The following is a 24,744-nucleotide window of genomic DNA, read 5'->3' as shown; positions in this document are numbered from 1 at the left end:
ATGACAAGAAGGAAAAGAAGTTGCATGACTCAGCCAATCAGAAGAGCTGTTTCACGTGCTGTATTTTGGTCTCAGCCAATGACAAGAAGGAAAAGAAGTTGCATGACTCAGCCAATCAGAAGAGCCGTTTCAAGTGCTGTATTTTGGTCTCAGCCAATGACAAGAAGGAAAAGAAGTTGCATGACTCAGCCAATCAGAAGAGCTGTTTCACGTGCTGTATTTTGGTCTCAGCCAATGACAAGAAGGAAAAGAAGTTGCATGACTCAGCCAATCAGAAGAGCCGTTTCACGTGCTGTATTTTGGTCTCAGCCAATGACAAGAAGGAAAAGAAGTTGCATGACTCAGCCAATCAGAAGAGCTGTTTCACGTGCTGTATTTTGGTCTCAGCCAATGACAAGAAGAAAAAGAGGTTGCATGACTCAGCCAATCAGAAGAGCTGTTTCACGTGCTGTATTTTGGGGCGCCTTTTTCTGTCGCTTTGATGGGTTTCGGGGAAAATGATGCTTTAGTATACACTCAAATTAAGGTTAAACCCGGAGAATCATTGTAGCGTAGTCCGTAGTGCTTCATGGCTTATTAGATGAATAAGCGAGTAAGCGTTAGTAAAACAAAGCTAGGTTTGGTATGTAGCATATTTGTTGATGTCCTTGTAAACATGTACATGATTATTAAAGACCACGTGCCGGTTTCTAAAAAGAGTCGAGGAAAATTTTTACATACCTGTACCTTATTTGGCAATCAAGAAAAAAAAATAGTAAAACGATGATTTAAGCAGTAGTTTTGTGTCTTTTTTGCTCGACTTATTCCTGGAATAGCGAGTTATACCTTCCACGCTATGTGGTAAAATTTTATGTCCGGACAAGAGACCATGATATAAGAGAACGAATCCCCGTGGCCCATGATGCCGTCCATGAAAGCTATTTTTAGATTGCGCGAGCAATCCATATATGGTTCATCGCGCCATATTTGGTTATTTGCACCTCGCGAGCTAGTACATTTTCACAATTTTTTCTCCTTTGCACTTCTTGACTTCGTTCACTACCTGTTTTTATCCTTTTAGCTGCTTCTCATAGCTCATGATTACAATGCTACTCGTAGGGTGGTGTCCTGGTATCTGTTCAGTTATCTAATGTTAAGTTATCTAAATGTTATATAAATAATTGAGCTGGAAGACGTCGGGGAGACGGCGAATTTGGAGTTCATTCAAGATGCATATCAGGCGGACTCCTAAAAAGTTATTTTTCTCTTCTCAGTCTATGTTATGTATTTTAATACAAGAAGGCCTTTCTTTTTCTTTGATTTACAACATTTTTAGATGAATGAACTTCAATTCTTCACGCAAATGTTCAGAAATCATGTCAAACAAGAACCCCTTGTCACCGAAATAAGATTTACTTCATTATGGAGACTTGAAATCTTTTATTTGTGAAATACCTGTCTTAATAACCACAATATCGGTGTGAATATAGTTCTGGATGTATCTTTTCATTAAAAGGGAATTGGAAGAGAATTGTGTTTTGTAAACACAGATTTATGTTTGATTGTTGTTTTATAATTTGCGAATCAGCCGTGAAAACTTTTACTGGGGAAGTTGCCTAAAATCACGCACTCTATGCATTTCAATTTCCCAGAAACGGTTTATTGGATCCAGCGTACTCTATGGAAGATAATTTTCACAGCGTTTGTAAAAAAGGATGGTTTTCGGTCAAAAAGATTTCCATAACATCATTTGCCGGTTCACATCGCTCAAGATGTGATCTAGTCCAGACCTGGGACTCTTTTTGCGCTCCTCATTCTCGCTCGAGCCAGAATGTCGAGCGCAAAGAGAGTACCAGGTCTGGACTAGATGTGATCGCGCGTAAAGACTCATGTTTCTAGGAAACGTGAGCGCTAACCAATCAGAGGCGTATCTAAAAATAACTGGTTGTTCTAAAAATAGCCTTTGTCTGGAATGGCACTATTGAAGCCCGCAGCTAAATGCAGACTTCGTACCAACTTCCATGAGAGAGATGAAACTGTGAAAAAGTCATCAGGTACACACAACTTCAGGATGATTTTTCACACATGAAGCATTAAACAAGTCGGGTTTACTTGAAAAACCCTTGATAACTATTCAGCACGGATGCAATTTGAAAAAAAAAAACACCAATAATGTGCAACAGAGAGAACTGAGAGCTGTTATCTCAGAACAACTTTTGAAAATTGCAGGGTCTCGCTTTACCGCCACGAAATGCACGAAAATAATAATTTAACGGCAGATAGGTCACATGACGTTATCTCGCTGGTTTGCTATACGACCACGAAATGCGGGGTATTGGGTCGAGTTGATAAGCGAGCAGCATGTTGAGACGATTTTTACACAATTCAACATGGCGTCATAGACATGATGTGATACTGAGAGCTAGAAAATGCTAGGTTTTGGCAACTCTGTCCCCCGGAATATCTTTGTTAGTCATACTCAAAATATCAAAAACATTCGCACCGTTCGACGCCATGTTGTATTGCCTCCCAGCATGATGTTCGCTCATCAACTCGACCCAATCCCTCGCACAACGTAGGAATGGCGAATATAAATCGTTTTACGTACACTTGAATTATATATTGCCTTTATACAAAAAGGCAGCACCTTTAGCTCTAGATTCTTTATTGGAACCTGATAAACACCGAACAATTTTAAGCTAAGTCGATTTAAATAATTTTCAGTTGAGACTGGGCCGTTCTTATTTTGGGGGTCAAGGCTGAATATGTTCTTAACTTAAATTTTAGTGTATATAAGGGTATAATACCTAATGAATTATTAGGAAAAGAATTACACAAAATGGTCAATAGTAATAATATTTAAGGTATTATGAACACAATTTGATTATGCATTTCAAGACGCATCAGACTAATACAACAATATTTTACTGCTTGTCTGAGCTTCGACATGCTCTTAGCATGAATTTTTCGAAATTCTCATGAAAAAGGTTCTTATAAAAAAAGAGCCTCAAAAGTCTCTCTGTTTAGTGGCCAGCAAGCCTGCTCAAGCGAGAGACGTTCGCGGAACAAGGGTAAAGTGTATTGAAGAATGGCTGAATATAAACATTTCTAAGGCGATATCTTTGCGCACCTGTGACCTGTGACGCACCTATGACACGCGCACGCGAGTTACGTAACTTTTTATGATTGTAAAAGCGAATTATCTTTAAATTATATAATACCTTAAAGTAAAGCATACTGCAATCTATATGTCACGTTCTACTTCAAAGATATATCCTGTAACTGATCTTCTACAGACTACAACAAGAGCACTACAAGAGGACTAATGCAGTAATTTCTTCAGTACAAAATGAATGTCGACGCGGTTCCTGTTCCAAAGAGAAAAGACGGAGGCGCCTCCTACTGGGATACTAGCTCTAAGAAAAACAGTATTGTACCAAAAGGATGTGCAAATGTATTCCGTGTCATAGCAAAAGGCATTTCATAAGAGGGAGAATTTTAACACGCATAATTCAATCTCACCCGTACCATGGCAATAAAGAAAAAAAAATAGCCTAGACAAGGTTTCAGCGATAGTTAAAACAATATAAAGGCAGAATTGGTAAACAGAAATCCTGCATCAGCACATCGAACGCCTGAGTTTATTATATAAGGTTATTAATTGACTGACTCTTTCATTCTTAGAGTTAATACTAGATCTTACCCTATATGCAATATATAGCTTAAATCCCATACTGATAAATACAAGTTAGGTAATAGCGTGGTACAAAGAAAAAAGGATAACCAAATGTTCTATAGCTTTGATATATTTCAGTGAACATTCCTATTATAAGGCGTTTAAGTCAATCGCCAATTAACGATTTAAAGATTAGATAGAGATAGAGAGATTGTTAAGGCCCACGTTCACAACAGCAATATCAGTCGCACTACAAAAGTTACAGCCTGCGGCGTTTCTCAAATCTATATTGCAAATCGCTGGCAATTCGAGTGTTCGAACCTTTAGATCAAATCAATGCCTTTATGCATGAACCTGAATAGATTTCTAAAACCCGTCCTTTTTAATCCTCAAGTAGGATAAGCAGAAACATTGTAAAAAGACGCGGCTTGAATTATTTTGCAGTGAAATTGTCGGTTTTTTCACTAAAGCAGTCTTTTCGTGTCGAAGCTAAATCGCCGCAAATATCGAAGGTCATGTGGCACGGCAAAAATAGTGTAAGCGAGCGTCTAAGGGGTCGTCCACACTAACACGGATTCAAACGTATACGGATTCAAACGAATCTGTGTTAGTGTAAACGAGCCTCTATGTCTCGTGTAAACAGAGCCAACACCAGCCATTATATCTGGCGCCGCTTCGCACCGCTAATCACAAAGACAAAGGCAGTGTTGGCGAGCTAGTTCACAGCACTTCCCAACATGGGAGCTAACACCGCTAAATTGCTTGGGCAGCAGTGTTAGGTGTTTTGCGCGGGGCTTTAAGATGACCAAGGGGCGTCCTGTTCTCACATAAGGGCACCTTTGATAACCTGTTAACGCCCATAGCGACCATGAGAAGGGCTACGCGTATGCATGTGTATAACAGACCGTAGTGCACGCCCTCTGCGCTCAACCCCAGGCTACGCGCATGCATAGGTGTATAACAGACCGTAGTGCACGCTTTCTGCGCTCAACCTCTGGATAAACGCATGCATAGATGTATAACAAACCGTAGTGCACGCCTTCTATGCTGAGCCCAAGGTTACGCACGCGTATGGTTGTTTCGATTTACGCCAAGTTGTTTACAAAGCAATTTCGACCACGATGTGCTTTAATTGGAAAGGAAGATAGCTGAATTGCGATAAGAGCTTCTATTCTGACTTCTATAACATTGGCACGTCTGTTATAGAGAAAACGTGTGGTTTTGACATATCACTATGGCAACCAGTTACGTGTCGTGCGATTTTGCTCGAGGCTCTACTAAATAAATGACATTTTTGACATGAAAAATGAGACTCACTTCGGTAAACGCCATTTAGATTTGCAAGAGGTGGAGCGCAATTTAGTGAGATGACAAGTAGATAATTTTACAGCTTGAAATAATACCATCTACTTATAACAACCATACTTGAATAGCTCAGTGCCTAGGACTGGGAAACATTTATTTATATACACTAATATACACAATAATTAGAATTTGCAATCTTTCAAAAACTAATAACAAGTCACACGCTTTTAAAATAAACGTCAGCCCATCCTTTGTGACTCTAGGCTACTCTAAGGTATTAAAGTGCGAAGGTAAAACTGAGATATTTTCATCCATTCCAATGGCTAGCAACCTAGTATTTGCTCCATGAGTATCACAACAGCCGTATTGTTATGTTCAAACCAAAGTGCTAAATAATTCACATCAGTCTTGACCACCGTGTTTTAGAAAACGAATTTTTAATTTAGCTGTGACATACGCGTGAAATTGCACAAGTCTACTTTTACCTGAGATTCTTTACATTATTAGAACTTCTCTGAGCGTTCTTATCCTCACTTAAGTATTCCATACTCGTGCATAAACCACTCAGCGATCTTCTTGCTTTTGCTTGTGCATCTTTTAAGTTCTTTTTCCTGCCCCTGCTGCATAAGCCTTCTAATGTCTGTTTGGGATTCTTTTGAATTATGTGAGCTTTCTGTCGTAAAATACTCCGGAAAAGCATTCTGTGCCGTCACCAAGTTTTCGTAGTCTTCAGGGCTGAATGTATTCTGGTAAATCTCCGGATCCCAATCGGTCAAAGAGTAGGAATCGTTGCTCTTAGTACTACAAGTAGAACTGCCAGATTCCGTTCTGTGCACTACTCTGTGAAGTGGCTTAGAAGCCATGATTAATCGCCAAAAGCCACTCCTTTTCTTCTCTAAATCCGTCTTTGATTTCGTTGTCACTCGCAAAGAACTGTTAGAAAGTCTCAGTAGTCGCGTTTCCAAAGCGTGTTGTCTCCTTTTGCGGGTAGATTCTTTTCTTAAAGTTGTTTTCTTCGCAATGTCGACCACGAGTTGTTATGTGAAGCAGATGTATTCTCTAACTGCGACCGTCCGTTGGATAAGAAAATGTGTATCTCTGCGAGGGAAATGCGTGGTTAGAACTGGCGTGTTATACGGCGTATAATGTCGGGATAAACTGGTTTTACATTTAAATGCCTCTTTGCAGGAAGTATGTCACGTGATTGATAAATATTGCAAAGCGAAGGTGTGTTCGAAACACCTTCAACAATGCATTGATTGACACCACTTCCCAGTGGCAGCCCAGAGGGGACAAGATAGGGCGAGACATTCCAGACAGAAATAGAGGAAGACAAGTAGGGCAAATATGCCCTCTCTGCTTGCAATTTTAACATAACCACATAGGAATTAGAAAATACTTCGAAGTTTAAGAACTCACGCGTCTTTAGAAGATTCTTATTTGTCCCAGGGTTTCTTACAACCTTTATTTTTGACCTTTTGCTTTGTTCCACGAACAATGATTGCTATGGTCACTCTCGATGCATTATATAAGGGTTCCATTAGGCAAATAACAACATGATATGACCGTAAATGCATCAACACTGACGGGCTATTTTTACATCAAAATATATAACCCCTTGAACGAAAAGCCATTGATTTAACGCCCCAAGAGTTTTGTCTACATCCGAGATTAATCCATTAAGGGCTTTTAGCGGTTGTCAAAAGATTTTTCTCTATGATTCTTCGTAGGTTAAAGTAGAGGCTATTAGATTGTTAATGAAGTCTCATCCTGTCACACCTTTTAAAATGTTATATCTGGGTTTTTAACCTCACCGCCCTAAAAATTAAACGTAGATTATACGGATACGGCGGAAATCAAAATTACAAAGCATTTCAAAATTACTTTAAAAAAAAAGAAAATCGAACGTCTAGAAAAGAGTCTATTGGAGTCTCTCGTTAGATTGTTTATTATTATTATTATTTTTCCAATCAAAATGAAGTCTTTTTCAGGTGGTTGCTTGGAATTTATCAAAACAAGTCTGATCATTATTAGGCCGGTAATGAAGGGGAGGCAGAGCGATCTAAGGCAAACTAAGTCTCGCTAATTGCTCACCAGGATACCATAAGGTGGTTATCTACGCACAGGGACATTATTTTGATTCCCACGATTGACGTACAAACAGTATTATGTTAGCTCTCTTAGATTGCGATTACCATGGATTATTGTGCTAGGTTAATTCTCGTGCACAATTACACAGTAGTTATCAATTAAATAAGATAATACGCACCCCGTCATGTTTCGAGGGGCATTTTTTATCTTCTTATACTTGTATGATTTTCGTCGTCTCTAATGTGGTAGCCCATCTATAACCTTTTTATCTATGAACAAGGGAGTGCCCAGGATAGGCTGAGTGGGGAGGGGGGGGGCAGTTATAGGTATCATAGAAAAAAGCGTAGTATTTGAAGGTTCGTTTACAAGAAATGACCCACTTGTGAATGATCATCTATTAGAAGGAGTGCATCGTGCGCTTTCCAATGTGCGCACCTGTAATCCTATACTGCACCAAAAGACACTATTATTATATACATACTGAGAAATACTAACTGAAAACATATTTAGTAAATTTTCGTTCGTTCACTGGTGGTCTCAGCAAAACCGAGGCGCGAACGATGTTTTTCCACCGTGAAGAAAAGTCGTTTGCGGTTCTGATTTTTCACTGCACCTGAACGGCTTAAATCCCAACGCATCAACGAGTGCATAAAAATCGTAAAAGCATTTTCCATTTAGTAATCTATTTATTTAATAGATGTCGAGATTTTAGAGATTAAAAAGTGCACCACTTGTGTAACATGAGCTACAGTCTCGTGCGTGACATTAGCGAGACAGATTCATTTCAATGTAAGTTTCTGTCTGTCTTCAACTGAACCGTCGAACAGCACAAACCTCGGAGCCTCTGCAGCCAAGTCTAATAAAATGTTATGTAATAAGCTTGTTATAAATTTCTCAGTATGTATATAATAAACAAAATACAGCATGGAAAGTGCTTTGTACAGTTTCTTTTCACTTGTTGTTTTGTATAAAAAAACTCACTCGTTCGCTGCGCTCACGAGTTCGTTTTTGATACTGCACATCTCGTGAATAAAAAACATACGCACGACATATTTTCCATGTAGTATTCTCTATTTCTTATATAAAAAGACCCAAAGATTTCTGGAGGTGGGAAAATTCCCAAAAAAACACTTTGGAAAAAAAATGGTAAATTGAAGTACAGATTGATATCCGTATCGAAAAAAAGAAAATAAAAAAGCGCAGACCACTCCTCCCCTCCCCCGAGGGGAGGAACGACTTTTTTTACTTTACGCAAACAAAAATATTCATAGTACGATCATAGTCATAGGGTGGGGGGGGTTGTTGTTGTTGTTTATAATAATAATAATAACAACAACAACAACAACAACAACAATAATAATAATAATAATAATAATAATAATAATAATAATAATAATAATAATAATAATAATAATAATAATAATAATAATAATAATAATAATAATAATAATAATAATAATTCATGCTGACGAGTCCTAATAAGGACGAAACAGCTGTCCATGGTTGCCGAACTGCACGGGTAATAGACTGTGCTAGCGTCCCGTCTTGGCCCGACTGGTGCCAATGTGTGTATGCTAGTGTGCTTTTAAAGTCCACTTCTAAAATTAGTCATATCCGACGAAATATTCGTACCCCCGGGACGATTTTTTGATCAGATTAGTTACTCGTTAAAATATATCCGATAACAAATTCTCGGGGACGGAAATCAGGAAATGTCTGGGAGCTAAAAAGAGTAGACACTAAAAGCTCAAGATATCTGGACACGCCCTTAGCATGCAGTAAATTTCCTTCAGGAACGATGGGCGAATGTTATTGCCTGCTTGACTTTTTTCCGGAATCCTTGTTTCGCACGAGTTTTTTTCTCTTGCTGCACAAAGCTTGTGGGAAGGGGGGTTAAGATTGGCCTGCGCAACTTTTTTCTGTATTTTTTGCTTGCACAAATTTTGTTAATTTCTACTTTCGCCTGGGGTGGCCGCGTAGTAAAGCTAACGTCAATAACGATGAATCATTAAGATATCACAAAGTGATTTGAACATTATCATGTCATATCGATTCACCATACATTAAACAAAACTTGAAACTTTGGTGACGTATTATAATGCTCGAGTAAAGAATTTGCAAAAATTAAATGGTGCTAAACATCCCAGGAAATTGGCTTCAAAAAAGCTGAACATATAATACTGCCTTCCAACAATCAATTCTGACAATCTCGTTAGCGCAAAAAATTTCACAGCACTAGTTTTTTTTTTTTATATATATATCCCTAATATATGTCTGCTTATGAAAGTGCCTTTAGTGTTTTAAAGATTTTCTGTTAGCTGTAGTCTGACAAAGAAAACAAAATTAACGAGTAGGGATTCAACTTCATCATCTCATTTTGGGAAACTTTTGTGATTGATATTTCGATTGAATTTAGTTAGATGTAGTGTTAAAATTTGCTTTCAGATGGTTATTTCGAGACTGCATCAAATATTTGTATCCAAATATATTGAAAGCTCCTCAATGCGGATGGCGCACGACATTGATTTACCAGCAACTAAATATATTTATCTCTTTAAATTTATCTCATTAAACCTTGATATATCGCTAAAGATATCGTATACGACATAGGGATTTGGGAAAGAAATACGAAATACGTGAAATGTTTTTGAACATGTGAGTCCATAAATCACGGTAAACGTGATGGTTGCGCTCCTCCTCGGGGGAAACCCTGCTGTGCATTAGCAGTGCGAAGCCGGTCCATGCTTTTGATAGATCTTAGGAAGCCAGTCTAGAAGTTTGAGTGATATTTCATAAGCAATATTATCGCTAAACAATATGGCGGATAAAACGCGTCAGTTTCTTCTGCCAAAACAGTTGCATTCCCCTATTTGCTGTTGCTTTCCAAAACAACCACATCCATATCATAAACATTCAATACATAAACCACATTATTTGGGTGAGATTTACGGGTAACTTAGGTCTAGTAATGAAACCTCGGCATAACCAACTCCGTTTTACAAATAGATAGGCAAAGAGATCTCGTAGACGAAGACAAGTGCTAAGTTTTTGTGAGGAAAACTTGGAATTAGAAACATTGGTATTGGTATATAAAGAAAACATGAAATTTCCGGTTTCACGTGCTTCATGATATCTTGGCAAAACAAACATCGTCATAAAAAACACTTCCACGTTCAATCTCTATACTTTTCATGTTGAAACCTTGACGTTCAAATTCTACTTTTTCAATGCTAAAACCTCGACATAACAAACACAACAAAAAGGGCAACAAAAAAATGTCCCAAACTGTTCTGTTGACAAGCATTACAAAAAGAGTTATGAGAACGGTAACAAAGAAATAGCCGCTGAGTAGCTCAAGTGCCTTTGTAAGGAACCTTGACATTCAGACACAACATAAGATAACAAAGAGAATACCCCCATTGTATAGATGTTAGCATTACAAAATAAACCTATTACAAATATAAAAATGAGAAAGTCCCCTGCTATAATTTTTTTTAGGATTCCTTAGCATTACAAACAAAACAAAATATAACGAAAAAACCTCTTGAGACATTTCATTTAAGAATATTCCCACTTGATCGCTTAAATTTCGATCATGGTGCACTGTTAAATCGAGTACATAATATCAGAGAGAGTTTCAAAGGCAAACTAGTGAAAGGTTTTAATATGCGCCAATTCTATGTTTGTCTTAAGCAGGTTTTAAAAAAACTAGGTTAAATAAGAACAAAAAAAAGGGATACTGCTTAAATGATCTCCAAACAAGCCATTTTCATGTTGGCCAATTTTAAAATAACCATCATCGAAAACCCTGGGGTTTTCTAAAAAGATGAATTGAATTAGTGAATGAATAATAATGAATAAATTTGAAAAAAGTGCCTTAGGTTAGTCCCTCGTGATCTTTTCGTTTTTTTTTTGTGGGGTTTCGACATTTCTGTGGTCGACAATGTGACGTCACCCGAAACGGTCTACTCTCCTAAGCCCCTCCCACCTCAGGGCTAACCACATGTCTTGAATATAACGCCAGGGAATAGGGTACAACACATTGGCCGTTTTTATACTAGAGACGTACCATGTTCCAGACGTATAATGAGCCTCCGGATAGTTCATCTGGTATAAAGACGAGACGAACTAAATGTTGTCGACACGACCTAAACGCTTTAGTTCGTCGTTCAGTCAAATCATTTAGCTCCCCGTGACGTATGATTTTTGTCAAAGGTCCGTCTGTATATCAGACAAAGTAAAAGACGCACGAAAAATCCTGCTCATGTAAAGGTTCAGTTCGACTTCGAATGAAGTCTTCGTTGGTATGGATCTAGTGACCTATCATCAGAGCTAAAGATCCCGATTTGAGCTTTGAACCTTGGTCAGTGAATTAGACCAAGGAATTAAAGTGTTCTGTACCGCACCCTATGTTTTTCTCTAGACACGACCCTGCATTTATTCCTCTCTTATAAGAACCTTTTTTAAAAGAACATCCAGCCTGAGTTTACAACAAATTTTGAGAATATACTAAGAAAATGCCGAGACTCAGCTAGCAGAAAAGATATTGTTTTGTTAGTGTGATGCGATCTAAAATGCAGAGCTAAATTGTGCTCATAATAACAACCTTATACATTATTGCTATTGATTATTTGTGAAATTCCTTTCCTAATAACTCATTGGGTATTATACTTTTATGTACACTAAAATTCAAGAACGTCCTTAAGAACATTTCCAGTCTTAAAATGATCCAAAAATAAGAACGGTCCAGCCGTTCTTAGACGTTAAAAAAATGATATAGCCTGCTTCTAGGCGCTGTGAAGTATGTTTTAAGCGTTGAAGTATGTTTTAAGCGTTGAAGTATGTTTTAATCGCGAAATAAAGATTAATTTACAAGCACTCCCTTCATGTAGATATAAAACTTTAACAATATCGCACCAGATGTTAGTTAGTCGTGTTTATTTTCAGGAAACACAATCAATTTACCAAAAATACCTACATTTACATATATCACCTCCACAATAAATTATTTAGCGCAATTGGATTTGACTTGAATTACTGAAGCAAAAAAAAAAAAAAATCTACAAACATTTTATCTGAAACCATGGTTTAACACTTTTAACTTAAGTGTTCTTTTGAATACTGGCTTGTATGTTTTATCACTACTGATAAACGATTTTTTAATGTAGCTAGTGGAATTTTCATGCTTTATTATGCTCATTTAGTGCTATTGCTCGACTCATTGCTCGGTATTTTTTCTCACTGAAAAGACATGTCTATATATCAATTTTGCTATTCATGATAATAAATACCTATTGCATTGTTTTATGGAAAAGACATGACATATAACATGAAATGTTCTGTCCATGGTAAATAAGTGCTATTTCACCTAGAAATGCTGGATTGTACTGTTTGGCTGGTGATTCTTCAGCTGGTAACTATTAATGTTTTTAATGGCCGTCGTCATTAGTTAAATATGTTGAATATAATGAAGATAAAGATGATGATGATGATGATGATGATGATGAAACTGATGATGATGATGACAATGACGATGATGATCGTTTATGATGTCGTAACTAGTGTTATCTTATTATTGTTGCTGCTGTTGTTGTTATAGCTTGATGTTTATGTTGTTGTTAATTTTGATGTCATAAATGTTGTTGCCATGCCAATGCGATTGGAAATATTTTTCTCTTTCAGTTATTTTCACTACAGTATCTATAACGTCCATCATAGCTACTCTACCTGCAAGTCTACTGCGCGTTCGTCTCGAGTGTCGAAAGATAGTAGTCGTGAAAGTACATCATAATAGCCAAAGGCTGCCCCAGTATGATGGAGCACCACACCACAACGTTGCCATAGTTGGGGTTATGGATATATCTCTTGATGAAGAACGCCATGGGCAGCTGGAACAGGCAAGATACACAGCTCAGGTAATCTACAAAGCCGAGACAATGTGCGATCCCTTAAAGAAGGCCATTCACGCCGCAATTTCATACTCCCTCTCATTTCCGAGTCAGACAAGGAATCCATTTCCATCGGCTAATTCAAGCGAGTAACCAAGATATTTTCAATAAAATATCGTCAATAACGTATCAGACTTCATTCGTAGATTGTTATTTTGAAGTTTCCTTGTGAATAAACCGTAGTATTTCATTGATAAACAATAACAAAGGAGTGGGTGATCGACATTCTTCAAATCCTCCACACCATTTCCAATGAAGGAGATTTTTAAAGAGGCAAGCCACCCCCCAGATTTTGCCAAAAGCTGTGTTTGCATGAAAACAACCACGATTCTTGTACCCTATCGACATCGACACTTAAAGACCCCCCCCCCCCCCCCCCACGCTGGAGAATTTGTGAATCTTTTCTGAAAGCACACTAAACCTTTAGAAAACTTACAGACCTTTGGCGTGCTAGAGTGCTAGCTGGAAACCGCTAGCTGCCACTCGCCCCTCATACAGACCTTACTGTTCACAAGAGCATGCGCGTCACTAAACCTTTAAAAACTTACAGACCTTTGGGGTGCTAGAGCGCATTCGCGTCAGGGCTACACAATTTTGAGGTATCAAAAAAGAAATGATGCTTATATTGAAAAATTCTCAATAGTTTTTATTCCTTAGCGTTCAGCTAGAATAAGGATTCTCTGGTAGAATGCTCTATATTGCAGGCACTATGATTCGTCCAAAACAGATTTTACTTGGTGGGCTCCTTTTCTGCAGCCGATGTCCAAACCTTTTCTGCGAGCAACCATAACAGTTTATCTGGCTAACTGTGCTTGTTTCTGTTATTTTATTTTTTAGACCATTATTTTTTTCATCGGGTTTAATGAAATTACGGTATCTCAACAAACCTGGCCAATCATGGCTGAGAAGGACCAGAGCTTGATCATCCTCAAGGGCACGCTGACCAGATACTACAACAACAGAATCTGCAGTTAGGCTAGGAAATGGGGGTAGGTGTACGGAGGGTGGGGTCAAGTACAATGACCGGATAGCACAATAAACAGTAGGGCCTGGAAGAGGGCATTGGACTAGGCATAGGGATAGTGGGATCAGCCACACTTTAAAAAGTTTTATAAACCAAATAAAACAAGTGGAGTCAACTTACCTCATGGAAGAATGCAGACAGCATGAAGACAGCAATCTGTGCCTGGAAGTTTGAGTATCCTCTCCTTATCATTGGTTTGTATAAATGCCTAGGAGAAATATAAGGCAATGCAGTAGGTTATCCTACACTTACATTTATACAAGGATAGTAAATTTGGAGTAAATAATAAAGTGATAAATAAGTGAACGTATCTACTATGGTCTGTCCATGGATTTCTACATTTCCTCTTTTTTCTCACGGAATTTTGTGTTACTGCTTGTCCTCATCTGGTAACTTTTGTTGTTGGGATTTTCATACCTGACCGCCCATCGATGTGCGGGAATATTCCAATTCTGCCAGAAATACTGTACTGTATTGGAATTCCTGTAAGATTTGAGATCTTGTAAGCAAGTTTGTGATGCATAGTAGTGTGTAACATTTAAGTAAAGTGGGGTGAGATGAGGTGAAGTGAGGCAAGTTGAGGTGAAATTAGATGCGATGTGAGGAAATTGAATAAAAGGAAGAGTGAGATAAGTTGAAATAGAATGATGTGGTAATATTATGGTTAGGGAAATGAGGCCATGTGGAGGGGATACATAATATAAGGAAGTGTGAAATGAGTTGAGATAGAATGATGTGGTAATATTATGGTAAGGGAAATGAGGTAAGGTAATACAATAAGGTAATATGAGGCAAGATAAGGTGAGATGATATTCTAAGGTGAAATGGAGGTAAGGGAGGGTAAGGGGAGAGGTTGAAAGAAAAGGTAAGCAGAGTTGAGCTGGGGCAAGGTAAGGTTGAGGAGAGGAAAGGCGATGCAAGGCAAGGCTAGGGAGATCATGTAAGGTGAGATAATAGCATAAACGTAAAACAAAGCAAGACAAGAAGAGGTAAGGCAATAGTAGGAGAGATCGAGTAAGGTAAGATAATAGGGAGATAAGGCAAGGTAAAGGACGAGAGGTGAGTGCAAAAAATGCTAGATGAGGTGAGTTAAGATAAGGTGAGGTGAGGTAAAAGGTACAAAGAGGCAAGGCGAAATAAGTTTATGTGAGGGAACGTAAAGTAAAGGTAGAGAAACAGAAGGTAAGTTAAGATCAGGTAAAAAGATTAAGGTGAAATTACTTTGTCAAGGTTAATAGGACAGAAGGCAAATACACCTATTTCAATAAACGTTGTCAGTGCAAATGGCGAATGGCAATTGGCAAATGGCAGTTCTAAGACCAATAACTACTTAATGGGTATAATTATTTGTAAGAATAAAGATGATAATCGCAGAAATTATCCACATTTTCACAAGTACCATAGTATTTTTTGAACTGCCATTTGAGAGTTGTCATTTGCCATTTGCACTGACAACATACACTTATTTCACAAAAGGTTGTCAGTGTGCAAATAGCGAATGGCAAATGGCTTAGGGGTACTTATTATAAAATAAAGGTGTTAAATAAAGTCCAGTAATGTCAGAGCCAAGCATTGGTAACCTTTAATGGATAATGTTTTGATTTATCCATGTTCTTCGAGACGCATGGTTACTTTAGGTCGTAGAACTGCCATTTGCCAATCAACATTTGCCATTTGCACTGACAACCTTTATTAAAATAGGTGTATTTTGAAATAGGTGTATGGTAAGATACGTGGTTGGTAATGATAATGTAAAGCAAGATGTTTAATGGGATAAAGTGAAGCTATAGGCATGGAGAAAAAAGTAACACAAAAAAGGGACAACAAGGCATATGACTTACCACCAATCTTTGTAAAAGCAGCGATCAGCAAATCTTAGCAGCTCGCCCGTGATGTTAAGAAACGAGTGGAAATAGCAGTAGAAGAACAGAAGCCACAAAAAATGATTTGGGATCTGCTCAAAGAACAAAAAACACAAATTGTGTAAACAATCAATACTGATCAAATTTGAGTTTGCTCACACAACCCGACAGTATGACGTATAAGTTGCCTATACATGGTTTAATCTTAGCTCTTTATTTGCTTGACAGAAAACCTGAAATGTTGCTGGATAGGCTGGTTATTGGAAAGAAAACAATCGAACTTGGCTTCCGCTTGCTGAAGGACGCAAGTTTCTTATGACTCTGTCCTTATGACCCAGCTTGTTAATAATTGCATTCTTTTTAGTTTCTTCTTATCATATGAACTTGGGTACTGCAAGACTTTTTTAGTACCTCTTGTTGAGTGGATTTAAGTGATGTCTCTAACACTTACAGCTAGCTTCATAACCCTTTCTGCAGCTCTTGCATATTCCATTCTCTGGAATAGAAACACACATAATGATATTAATTAGGATATGGATAGGATACTGTATTCTTTATTGGTAACTCATCATGAGTAAACAGAAGGGTTTCCTGTCACATCCTTTCACTCACGAAAGGCATTAAGGGGGGGAGTTGTTCCACAGGGGGAGTTTCTTGTCATGAAAGAAATGGAAAAAAGCTTTAGACGCTGTTATTTTCATGTACCGCTCCAAACACAAATGCATGCAAAAGAGCATTAAAAAATTAACCTGGGGTCATAAATTAGTTTTTTTTTTTAACAAACGGCACGGCCAGGGTTGTCAACTTGTTAAATATATGTTCAAAATAAGTGAATTGTGATATCTTACATTATCCAAGATCACATTCAAGTAGTACAGCACATTATAAGTAAGACGAACCTGTAGTGGTTTAATTGAATTCTTGATAGTAGGGACAATCCACTGAAAAAGATAAAATGTATTTATTTACAAATTTTTGTTTTTTTCTTTTGTTATCATTACGTAATCTTGATTATGACTCATTATTTATTCGCTTCATACCGTTGCATCTTCAACTTGACGCCTTCCAGCAAACTAACAAGTTCTACTTTGTACGAGGGTTAATTTCAACCAATTGGTTGGTTAAGAATGTCTTGATCTTTAATCAATTTGTATTTTTTTCATATTACATTGTAATTGTAGCTCTTCAAACCGCCTGTTAATAAACGATCTTCTGGCTGGCTCTCCTGCTAACTCGTTGTCATCTCGTTATTTAGAAAATAAGTGTTTTCTATTCGGTTGAGCGCAGCGAATTAGAATAGAAAAGATTGCCTGTGAGCTTGTAATTAATAAAACAAACAAATAATAAAGTTTCAAAAGCAGTTATAGTACCTGTTGCGCAACACCAATCATGAGACCCAGGAGGAAAAACTAAGGAAAAACAGACAAGCTATAAGTTGGCTGGAATGTTTGATACCTAACTCCCTGTGCAATCACCGCCAATGTTGGCTAGCATTGCCAGCTGGCACACTCTTTGCTGGTGAAACGTTGCGTTGTCATACCACAAGTACACAAACGTCCCAAACAACTGCCATTAGCAGCAAGTTTGGAGTTGTGTTAGTCCTCATTAAACTACGAGTGTCAATGTGTTAAGACATTGACGTTGCGTGTGTGTGTGCTAACAGACCAAATACGACTTTATCCTGCTCGGTTGACCATAAAACAAAAACACACTGTTTGACCTGAATCAAACACTTAATAGCATCTTCCAGCGTTAAAGTCATGTCATCCTCCCAACACAAAGTATAAACGTCTCCAGCATTGTTGGGCAAAAATTTATGTTTTATACTCCAAGCAACTCACAAATTCTACAATTCTTCTGATGAGGAACCTCTTTCTGATTGCTGGCAACCGTGGAAAGTTGAGCTCATAACAGAGAGTTGGACATAGTAGGAAGTAGTACAAATCTAAATAAAAAGAGCAGCAAAAATAAATCAAAATAACTTTCTCAAGTAGAACTGCAGGTGCAGTCCGTAGCAGGGGGTGAGGCCCTGGGGGTACGTGCCCCCTCCTCCACCCTATCATTTTCACAAATCATAAGAAAATGAACAGTTGGGGTGGGGTTCTGCCCCTCAATATTTTCTTAATGTTTCTGTATCGTGCCTCCGATATTTTGAAGCCTGTTACAGCTTTGAGGTGTGCAATACCTTTAGCAATACCTTGCAGTTGAAGGTCAGAAAGTGTACCCAACAGTATAAATTTAATTAACTTATTAGCAATATTATTTATATTTACACCTAAAGAATCGAATCCCTTTTTGCATGCTGTTCCTGTGTTTTTAGAGTTTTTCATCTGCATTTTTTTCTTTATTGTGCCATTTTATTTGTGTGCAGTTTTTGTGTCTTTTCAATGTAATCTGCATTTGCACTCAGAAAAGTCATTTCCTTTTATAAACAGGACTAGACGGTCTGGGCCTGCTCAAACTGTATGCCCATTATTACTCCATCCCTTTTTTTTCTGAGAACATCCATATGTAATCTATTCATAGAACGCTTAACAAATACCTTGTTGTGTCAGGTAATCAGGATATTCTACCATAGGCTCCTTGTTCTTTCCATTGGAAACATTTTCTGGGCAAAAAATATACTCATCACCTTTATTCAGATGTGGGAAGAATATAATGAAACATAGCTTTAAGAACATCCACTCAATAAGGGAATACAGTACTGTAAGGGGAATGGGAAGATATTGGGGGGGGACTTTAATATCCCCCCCCCTTCCCTCAGGGTATTTAAAGGACACTTTATAACACACTCATTTATGTGGTCATATTTAATTTCAAAATGGCGGTCAGATTATTGTAAGACTGACACTCAAAATGGCAGTCAGATTATAGTAGCACTGACACTCAAAATGGCGGTCAGATTATACTGACACTCTTTGGACAATGTGGATCAATGATGTCACTAGTGAGAAGCCAGGGGCGGATACAGAAGGAGTTTCAAGAAAAGGGGGGGGGGGGCTGAATTCATTGTTCTTCAGTGGTTTTGCTTGTTATTTTTAAGCCAAATATCTGAAAATAGGGGGCCTGGGCCCGCTCGGCCCTGGAAGCCACGCTGCAAAAAAGAGCCTGGGGGAGAGGCTATAATGGGGGTATAAAGAAGTGTATAAAGAGTATGAGTACCTTTTTCTGATGTTTTGATGAGTTTATTTCTGTGCCACAAGTTGACACTGATGTAACTGATCAGTTTGAGCCAAAGCATGCTATATGCTCCACAAACAATTCCTGCCGCCCCTTGGGAAAAACATGATAAAAGGTCCATCAATAGAACTACTGAATCTTGGATAAAAATTAATAAATAACACGCTCTTTGTGTCTGGAGAGACACAAATCATTAAGGTAATTTTGAATGTTCTGAGAACTCTCCCCGAAGATTATCAAAACACCAAACCTGCTTCGTGCTTCATCCTTGTTATCTTATCTCCCATTTCTCCTAAACAGGGTTTAGAAATTAGGGTTGCAGTCCTAAAAAGGTTATTTCAGATATTTTGTCCTGAAGAAGGTTAGGGTTAGAAACCCTCATATCCAAGCAGGGGTTTCAAGTTCAGGTCCCGGGATCAGTTGGGGAACTTTCGGGGATTGTTTCGGGTCCTGGGATCATTTTAAGTCCTGTACAAGCCTCCCAAAAGATTCATCACCCTTTAAAAACAACAACATGCTTTTGCACCCTTTTTAAGAAACCTGAAATTGGATTCCAAAATACAGCACTATCCAGCAACAGCAACAATGATAAAAAACAAAATCAACTTACAGGGTGGTGGCTTGTATGAGAGAATGACAATTATAGGAACGACCAGGATCATCATAAGGTTGAATATGTGTAATCCTTTACCAATCTCCTCGGAGATATTTCTCTAAAGCAAGGAAAAAGTAAGGCAAACAAATTAACATTGGATATGCATATTTTTGTTATGTTATTTTAAAATTATTCAAAAAAATTCAAAATGTATGATTAAATTGGTATTTTCTTTCTTAAAAAGACAATCCACTCCTACATTTGAAATTATAATTTAATCTGCTAAAAGAAAACTGAACCATTCCCAATTATGCCCAATACTTAGTAATATTATTTGATTAAAATGGTCTTGGTTAGGCACTCAAATAAGCCAATGGAAATGGATGCTTTGTGTGACTTGGTATTGAGCAAGCATGTAAAATGTTGGCATAACCAGCCTTTTTTAAAGTATAAGAGTGAATAAAATTCAGCATTTCAAAAAGGATGAGATATGAGGCCATGGCAATGATTTTCTACCACAGAGATCGAAAAAGAGAAGAGTCAAAGTTGTATAAAAAATAATGCATAAAAAAAATTTGTTATGACGTTGTTTTGGATTTGTTTGTGTGATGTGGCCCAAAGAGGGTTTAAGTATGCAGTTACATTTTATCACTAATTACCTTGGCTAACAAGTTTTCCACAAAGAAAGCAAACTGTATAAAAATATTAGAGCCTGAAAAAACAGATACTAATTAGTAAGTCTCATTTTGAATTGTTGTAGAATGTTAAAAACAAACCTCATACAAAGATGAGTGTATAACATAGTCAACTCCAAGCTATCGGACACTGGAAAGCTTTTATTAAAGGCACTCTCTCAAATTTCTTTACCTGGCTATTCTCTTTCTTATGCATACCTGTCAGCTCTCCCGCATTAGGCGGGAGTCTCAAGATTTTGGACCCCTGTTCCTCTCTCCCACGTGGAGCACCAAATCTCTCGCTTTTTAGCAATTTTTATCGCTTCCAAAAAATTATTCTTTAGAAAGTCATTTTGACTATTTTCTTTTAAAATTGCACAATCTATCTAACACACATGTGAGATCTATAAGTGGATTTGTTTGCGAGAGCTTTCGACGGCAAACCCCTCCCCTCCAAAAATGAATATACCCCACTCCTCCCCAATAAAATTCTCAAGTCTTGAGATTTTCGGAGGTTAACAGGTATGCGTTATGAGCACAAACTTAACTAAGATACACCATATTTAGTTTATGAAGGGTGTTCACTAAAAGGGATCTTGTAAAGTTAAAAAAAATCAAAACATCGGAAAGGAGGAGGGGGTCAAGGACAACTTGGAAAAAAAAAGAGAATTGGAGATTAAAACTGAAAAAAGTGATGATCGATGTATTATTTTGTAAATATTGTGCCAAGATATAAGAATAAAAGCTTGGAATGTCATATTCTGAATGGTGTAGAGTTCTTTCTATACCTATCAGGCTCATCCCAAGGCTGTCAAGGAGGGGTGTGCGTCATAGGTATCATATGGAAAAATCATAGTATTTAAAGATTCCTTAATAAGAAATGACCCACCCTGCGCACCCCCTTGTGTATGGGCCTTGTGGATGGTCATTAAAAAAAATTGGATAGGGGGTGGATGGGAGGTCACCTCTACTGTATCTTCTTTTTTATAGCTTTTTGGATTTTTTTTTCTTCCCTTTTTTTCTTCCCTTAGAAATAATTTCCTTTTTACTAAAGCATAAGCCAGATCCTCGTGATAACAGATGTTTACTAAAACAAATGAAATGATATTAATGGTATAACATAAAACTGTCTCCCACATTTGTCTTTTATGGTATCTGCATTATAGGGGTTTCATTCAAAGAGGCCTGTTTTATGAAATGTTGGCTGTGTCATGGACTTACAGACAAACAGACTTGCTGATGGCCAGCTGTAAGGGTCTTGAAGAAAGATTGTGGCAACCTCAACAGGATCAATAAGTAGCCCATATCTACAGGCAACAATCAGTATTAAGCATGTGCGATAGACAGGAGTACGGTAGAGTGAGAAGGGGCGGGACATATGGTGGGGTGCTCATACAGTGAATGTTACTGTACTCACTGAATGCCAACCCATGTACAGCTGTTGGTACAGTTTTAACTGGCAATTTTATTATTGATAAAAACATCCTTATGCTTTAGGTAGGGAGCTCCTTCCTAGAACCCTGAACAATCCTTAAATTTTGCCTCCATTTTATAACACTTTACAACAAACACACTTCAGGAGAACTCCTGTTTATTTTGGATATGTAGCCAGCGCCCAGCTAGCAGTAATCACTGCTGAATGAACATTACTGAATGCAAAACAATCTGACAAGCAGTAAACACTGCTGAATTTCCAATACAATAACAATCTGAAAAAGGTGAAATATTATAATCACCTAATTTATATTTACAAGAAGGTAATACTGAGCCGGACACGTAAACCAGAGATAAAATCCCTGTGGGAAAAAAGTCTGGACCGTATTCCCCGAACCAATGCTCAGCATTGCGTGCACTTGGGGCTTAAGAGCCGAAGAAAAAGTTTAAAGAAGAAAATACACATAAAAAAAATAGCAAAAGTCAAAATGGCTTAAACAGAGGAGCTGGCTAGATTGACACTAGTACGCTATGTCTCCCCTTATATACTCATACCCATACTGCACTCTCTTCACATGCCCACGTGTTATTCACATGCCGTCAAAATAAACATTTCTGCCTCTATCATTACATTCCATCGGCAGAAATGTATTATTTATAATAAGAATTAATGCTGGCTACATTGAAGACTTTTCAGATTTTGTTGCTTTGCTACTAAATCATGTGGTAGACCCACTGACTTATTTGAGTTTGCAGAGGGGTAGCCAGTTGGGTGCCCCCCCCCCCCCCCTCCTATTAGCACACACAAAAAAACAGTAAATGTATGAGACATTATCTAATATACAGAAGAAAACGTCTTGAAATGTCCTTTTGGGCCCCCTCCTGTTTAAAACCCTTTCCACGCCGCTGGTGATGTATGTGTGTGGGGGAGAGGAGAGAGGGGAGGGGGCTAGCCTTCTACAATTTGTAAATTAAGGGGTATTGTCACTATCTACAATGATCATTTCCTTTGAATAAGCTCAAATATTACAGATTATACAGCTTGTGGAAGGTCTGAGGTTATGAGACAAAGAAATCTTCTCAAACATTTGAAATACTTACTTTAGAATGTTGTCAAGGGCAACACGGAAATTAGACAAAACCTGAAATCGTAAGATAAGAAAAATGTGCAAATATGAACCAAGCTAGAACCAAGGACTACCATTCACTGTTAAAAGATTGCAATATTAGAGTGCGCAATTGATTCTCATGGACGCCCCTCCTGGGTGCAATACAATTGGAAAGAAAGAGGGTGGGTATACCCTAAAAACAAGGAAATGTTTTCGATGTTCTGTATTGCAGTATTATATGCCTTGAAACAGCAGTATACTTCTTAAGTGACCAGGCCCATAGCCAGAGGGGTTGGGGGGGGAGGGGGCTAGAAAGAACCCCCCACTCAACTAGAAGGTCCCCCTCTGATGAAAAAAAATTTAGTACCACTGCGCGCTTGGACAAGGTACCTAAGACAAAATGGTCCGCTAAATGGGTAAACGAACCCCCCCCCCCCCCCCCCCGCTCAAAATCCTGGCTACGGGCCTGGTAACTGTATTATGTGGAGTATAAATCCCAAGAAATGACATCTATATATAACAAATGTTATACAGGGTATGTAAATTAAAAATAATAATGTAAAATAGTGCATCAATACAAAACATTTAAAGTTATACTCCATCAAAGTTTCAATTAATCTTTTACACTATCAATAATATAAGGCATATTTTATTTCTCAAACAAGGCAAAAAAAAATTGTAGGAATAAACATATAATTTAAGTTATACAACCCAATCCATAATTTGCGTAGTCTAACATCAATAAACCTACCAATAGGACAAGACAGAGATTCAAAATCCCCCTGTAGTTATCAAATCCACTTGTAGATGTAAAAAGCGATTCTTCTGGCTGGTGAACCCTGGAAAATTATCGAAAATCATTGTGACAACTAGAAGTTTTACCAATGCAAATCTTTCACTTCTGGTCACTAAGTAAAGAAATAAGTTAAGTATAACTGTTGTAATTTTACCGTTTTCCATAATCAAACACTTTTACTTTTGCTTCAGAGCATTTTTCTTTGACAGAAGGTTTCCTCACTCGTTCTCTCAGCGTGGAATTGGAAGGTGAGCTCATGTTTAAGCTCAATTTTGCAGTGAATCCCGAGTTTTGGGTTACTCGTTCTTTCGACCTTTGCGATGTATTGCGTTACCTTGCGTTTACGTGACACATCACGCATTTCACACGCACTGCTCACGTGATATGGTACTCTGATCTGTACAGGACCCGAAATGATCTCAGGACCCGAAACGATCCCAGGACCCGAAATGATCCCCAAAAGTACCCCAACTGATCCTCGGACCCGAACCGATACCGAGGAGTCCCCGAAATCAACGCCAAGGAATTGCAGTAATGGACAAAGGGAAAGCAGAAGAAATACTTGCAATTTTGAAGCATAATAAAGGGTTAACAGCGACTCGATTTCTAAACAACGTGACTTAAAAATATTAACTTTCAACACAATACTTCTCTTTATTACATTGCCCGGCGTTAAACCCATAAACAGAGTCCAAAACAAATACACAACTTTAAATTGCTACTGAAAGGAATACAGCATAAACATAGCACAGCTTTGCTCAGATCAACCAAACTTTTGACCTTCCATCACACTCTTAACATTTTGCGGTTCCGACACATGACTCTGACACTATAAATGAGAGTCGCATTTCCGGTAAACATCACTCCTAAAAATTAATATTCATTTGACAACCAAACCACGAAATCCTTGTCCGCACGAGCGAATATTTACCGACACATTTTAGGCAGCCGGTTTGGCCGAGAATGACAAAAGCACACTGAGTAATACACTCGAACAACCCTTCTACTACCGATGCAAAATTTTAAGAGGATGTGGCTTTTGTTGAAAGCAATATTATGTGAGTTTTGAAT

General features: G+C 38.0%; 1 protein-coding gene and 1 long non-coding RNA gene across 4 annotated transcripts; one reads left to right on the top strand and one right to left on the bottom strand.

Annotated features, from left to right (window-relative positions):
- Positions 1 to 5,080: 5,080 nt before the first annotated feature.
- On the bottom strand, positions 5,081 to 24,019 carry LOC5519524 (diacylglycerol O-acyltransferase 1). 3 transcript variants are annotated; one of them, XM_032364341.2, is made up of 18 exons: positions 23,828 to 24,018; positions 23,629 to 23,716; positions 22,870 to 22,910; positions 21,556 to 21,641; positions 20,320 to 20,372; positions 19,676 to 19,778; positions 19,048 to 19,158; positions 18,428 to 18,493; positions 17,727 to 17,830; positions 17,256 to 17,294; positions 16,785 to 16,826; positions 16,337 to 16,381; positions 15,865 to 15,977; positions 14,441 to 14,506; positions 14,144 to 14,231; positions 13,887 to 13,949; positions 12,779 to 12,939; positions 5,081 to 6,058 (listed from the first exon to the last, which is right to left on the bottom strand). In XM_032364341.2, the coding sequence occupies exons 1-17, from the start codon at positions 23,929 to 23,931 to the stop codon at positions 12,787 to 12,789; spliced, it is 1,365 nt and encodes a 454-aa protein (XP_032220232.2). In that variant the 5' UTR covers positions 23,932 to 24,018; the 3' UTR covers positions 5,081 to 6,058; positions 12,779 to 12,786. The 3 variants fall into 3 exon arrangements, with proteins under 3 accessions (XP_032220232.2, XP_032220233.2, XP_001639351.2); XM_032364342.2 differs by lacking the exon at positions 12,779 to 12,939 and having other exon boundaries at positions 23,828 to 24,019; XM_001639301.3 differs by lacking the exon at positions 5,081 to 6,058 and having other exon boundaries at positions 11,973 to 12,939.
- Positions 12,856 to 17,117, top strand: LOC116603305. Its single transcript, XR_004290544.2, has 3 exons — positions 12,856 to 12,966; positions 13,837 to 13,988; positions 16,114 to 17,117. It is a non-coding gene; the product is annotated as an uncharacterized LOC116603305 (long non-coding RNA).
- Positions 24,020 to 24,744: the final 725 nt, after the last annotated feature.

This window comes from Nematostella vectensis, chromosome 13 (assembly GCF_932526225.1).
Source record: "Nematostella vectensis chromosome 13, jaNemVect1.1, whole genome shotgun sequence".
In the NCBI taxonomy this organism is placed as follows: Eukaryota; Metazoa; Cnidaria; class Anthozoa; order Actiniaria; family Edwardsiidae; genus Nematostella; species Nematostella vectensis.
This window is presented reverse-complemented; position numbering and strand designations above follow the sequence as displayed.

Coding starts and splice junctions, on each gene's coding strand:
- LOC5519524 (XM_032364341.2), bottom strand. CDS start 23,931: ATGAGCTCACCTTCCAATTCCACGCTGAGAGAACGAGTGAGGAAACCT. Junction 17,831..18,427: donor TGATTACCTGACACAACAAG/GTATTTGTTAAG, acceptor CTTTTTATTTAG/ATTTGTACTACTTCCTACTA. Junction 16,382..16,784: donor ATTCAATTAAACCACTACAG/GTTCGTCTTACT, acceptor TTTCTATTCCAG/AGAATGGAATATGCAAGAGC.